Genomic DNA, 3,595 nt, shown 5'->3' on the forward strand with positions numbered 1-3,595 from the left:
TGCCAAGACCTGGTGTCACAAGTGTATGAGCATCTAGTAGATTATACAAAACTCCAAATACTGTCTGAAATATAATAGACAGAATGTAAATACAAGAAGAGACATTGGTAGCTACAGAACGGCTCAGAAAGGCAGCTCACCACTACGCCTCTGGTTAACGTGGATGTGCGATGATAGGTCCTCCACTAGTGCCTGCCTCAGATCCTGCACAAAAAGTGTAGCATGAGTACGTAAACAACGTGTACCCAGTAAGTATCAAGCCTAATATCGAAGTGGTAGAGACGAGATGGCCGACTTTGACACTCACTAAGAGTCAATAATAATAAATAAAATAAAAATAGCAATATCTAAATCAACATGATTTATAGAATTTACAATGATTTTATTTAACCAACAGAAATAATTAAATTCATTCAAATGCAACAATTCTTAATATTTTAATAAAAAAAATTTTAATTCCAATAAATTTCCAATTTATCAATTAGCCTCATTTACAGGAATAACAATAATTCCTTAACAACAGAGATTATCAATTCTTTAAATTTCAAAGATTTTCAATTTATCAATTAGCTTCACAAGCTGCAATAAACTATCAAAGTATCGTGTTATTAGGCACGATTTCTGTCGAGGTTGTACGGCCTGATCAAGAGTGTCGTGTATACTGCCGAGGGACGTGCGGCGCGATCCATAGATGCATCTATCCTGCCGAGCCGTTCGGCCCGCTCCACAAGAAAGGAGGACATTTTCTTATGTAACTCCGGAAGAAGAGTATATTTATTATAAGATAAGTTCTGGAGAATGAACCATTTCTTTTAACAATAATTAATTTAAACAGAAAATTAAGCATATGAGATTTTCATCTTTTAATATCTTCCCTAACAATTCACAATATATATATATATACAATTAAGTAAATAATACAATTTATACAAGTAATTCATGCTTTTGAGTCCTAAACTACCCGGACTTTAGCATTTATAGTAGCTACGCACGGACTCTCATCACCTCAAGCGTACGTAGCCCCCACAATTAACAATAATTATTAATTTAATTACCTATAAGGTAATTTTCCCTCACAAGATTAGACAAGAGACTTACCTCAATTTGCTCCACCAGAAGACCTTTTCCACGATTATCCAACTCTGTCTGGCTCGAATCTAGCCAAAATAATTCGATACAATCACTAAAAATTATAGGAATCAATTCCATAAGAAAATACTATATTTTTCAATAAAAATCTGAAATTAACTCAAAATACAGCCCGTGGGGCCCACGTTTCGAAATTCGGTGAAAGTTACGAAATATGAACGCCCACTCCACCACGAGTCTACCCATACCAAAATTACTAAATTCCGATAACAATTCGGCCCTCAAATCCTCAAATCTATCCAAGAGGGTTTTCAAACTTTTCCAACTTAATTCACCAATTAAATGATTAAAAACAGTGATGGATTCGGGTAATTTAACCAATATTGAGTTAAGAACACTTACCCCATTGTTTTCTCTAAAATATTCCAAAAATCACCTAAAATCCGAGCTCCAAATCGTTAAAAATGGAAACTTAAACTCTCTGCCCAGTGATCTCTTCTACGCGATCGCGAACTTCCTCACCCTGAGCATATCCTCCAAAATATGAATTGTCCGCTCTGACTGCCTGTCAGTCTGCGGATGAAAGGATGTACTGAGCTCTACACGGGTCCCCAATTCACTCTGTATTGCTCTCCATAAATGTAAAGTAAATTGAGGGCCTCTATATGATATGATGGAAATTGGCACACCGTGCAACTGAACTATCTCCTTAATATAAATCTGGGCCAACCTCTCTGAAGTATACGTAGTCACAACCGGAGTAAAGTGTGCCGACTTAGTCAACCTGTCAACAATCACCCAAACTGCATCAAACTTCCGCAATGTCCGCGGCAATCCAACTACAAAGTCCATAGTAATGCGTTCCCATTTCCACTCCGATATAGTCATCTGCTGAAGTAGGCCACCTGGCCTCTGGTGCTCATATTTAACTTGCTGGCAATTTAGACACCTAGCTACATACTCAACGATGTCCTTTTTCATTCGTCACCACCAATAATGCTGCCTCAGGTCACGATTCATCTTTGTAGCTCCTGGATGAATAGAATACCGAGAACGGTGTGCCTCCTCTAAGATCTTTTTCCTCAGTCCATCCACATTAGGAACACATAAATGATCCTAGAGTCGCATGACACCATCCGTGCCAATAGTAACTTCCTTGGCACCACCCCGTAGTACCGTTTCTCGAAGACCCATTAAGTGTGGATCATCATACTGGCTAGCCTTGATCTGCTTAAATAGTGAAGACCGAGCAACAACATATGCAAGAACTCGATTGGGCTCTGAAATATCCAATATTACAAGTCTGTTAGCCAAGGACTGAATATCCAAAGCCAATGGCCTCTCCTCTGCTGAAATGAAAGCCAAACTACCCATACTCTCCGCCTTCCTACTCCACGCGTCTGTAACTATGTTTGCTTTGTCCGAATGATACATGATAGTAATATCATAATCTTTCTATAACTCAAGCCATCTGCGCTGCCTCAAATTTAGATCTCTCTGCTTGAACAAATACTGCAAAATGCGATGATTAGTGTAAACCTATAAAGATAATGCCTCCAAATCTTAAGAGCGTGAATAATCGCAGCTAACTCCAAATCACGCACTGGATAATTCTTCTCGTAGGGCTTCAGATGACGTGAAGCATATGCAATAACTCGCCCTTCCTACATCAATACACAACCCAAACTAAAGCGTGAAGCGTCACAATACACTGTATACATCCCCGAACCGGAAGGCAACACTAACACTAGTGTTGTAATCAATGCTGTCTTGAGCTTCTGAAAGCTCACCTCACAATCATCGGACTATCAGAATGGGAGCACCCTTCTAGGTTAATTTGGTCAAAGGTGCTGCAATAGATGAAAAACCTTCCACGAACCGACGATAATAACCTGCTAAACCTTGAAAACTCCTGATCTCAGTCGCCGACGTGGGACGATGCCAATTCTGAACTGCCTCAATCTTTTTAGGATCAACCTTAATACCCTCGCCCGATACAATATGCCCTAAAAATTCTACAAACTCTAGCCAGAACTCACATCTGGAGAACTTAGCATATAACTTTTGTTCCCGCAATGTCTGAAGTACTACTCTCATATGCTGCTCATGCTCCTCCTTACTGCGCGAGTAGATCAAAATGTCATCAATGAAAAGAATAACAAACAAATCAATATATGGCTTGAATACCCTGTTCATCAGATCCATAAACGCTGTCGGGGCATTAGTTAAACCGAAAGACATCACCAGAAACCATAATGACCATATCTAGTCCAAAAAGCAGTCTTCGGAACATCTGAATCCCGAATCTTCATCTGATGGTACCCCGACTTCAAGTCGATCTCAGAGAACACCATAACACCCTGCAACTGGTCAAATAGGTCATCAATACGTGGCAACGGGTACTTGTTCTTAATAGTGACTTTGTGTAATTGGCGATAATCAATACACATCCGCATTGTTCCATCCTTCTTCTTCACAAATAATACCGGTGCACCCCAAGGCGATA

The 3,595-nt window shown here is 39.6% G+C and overlaps 1 protein-coding gene across 1 annotated transcript; it reads right to left on the minus strand.

The window, feature by feature from the left end:
- Positions 1 to 2,205: 2,205 nt before the first annotated feature.
- LOC138906938 (uncharacterized) lies at positions 2,206 to 2,523 on the minus strand. The gene has a single exon (XM_070196601.1). The coding sequence runs from the start codon at positions 2,521 to 2,523 to the stop codon at positions 2,206 to 2,208; it is 318 nt and encodes a 105-aa protein (XP_070052702.1).
- Between the last annotated feature and the right edge of the window lie 1,072 nt (positions 2,524 to 3,595).

This window comes from Nicotiana tomentosiformis, chromosome 3 (assembly GCF_000390325.3).
Source record: "Nicotiana tomentosiformis chromosome 3, ASM39032v3, whole genome shotgun sequence".
Lineage (NCBI taxonomy): Eukaryota > Viridiplantae > Streptophyta > Magnoliopsida > Solanales > Solanaceae > Nicotiana > Nicotiana tomentosiformis.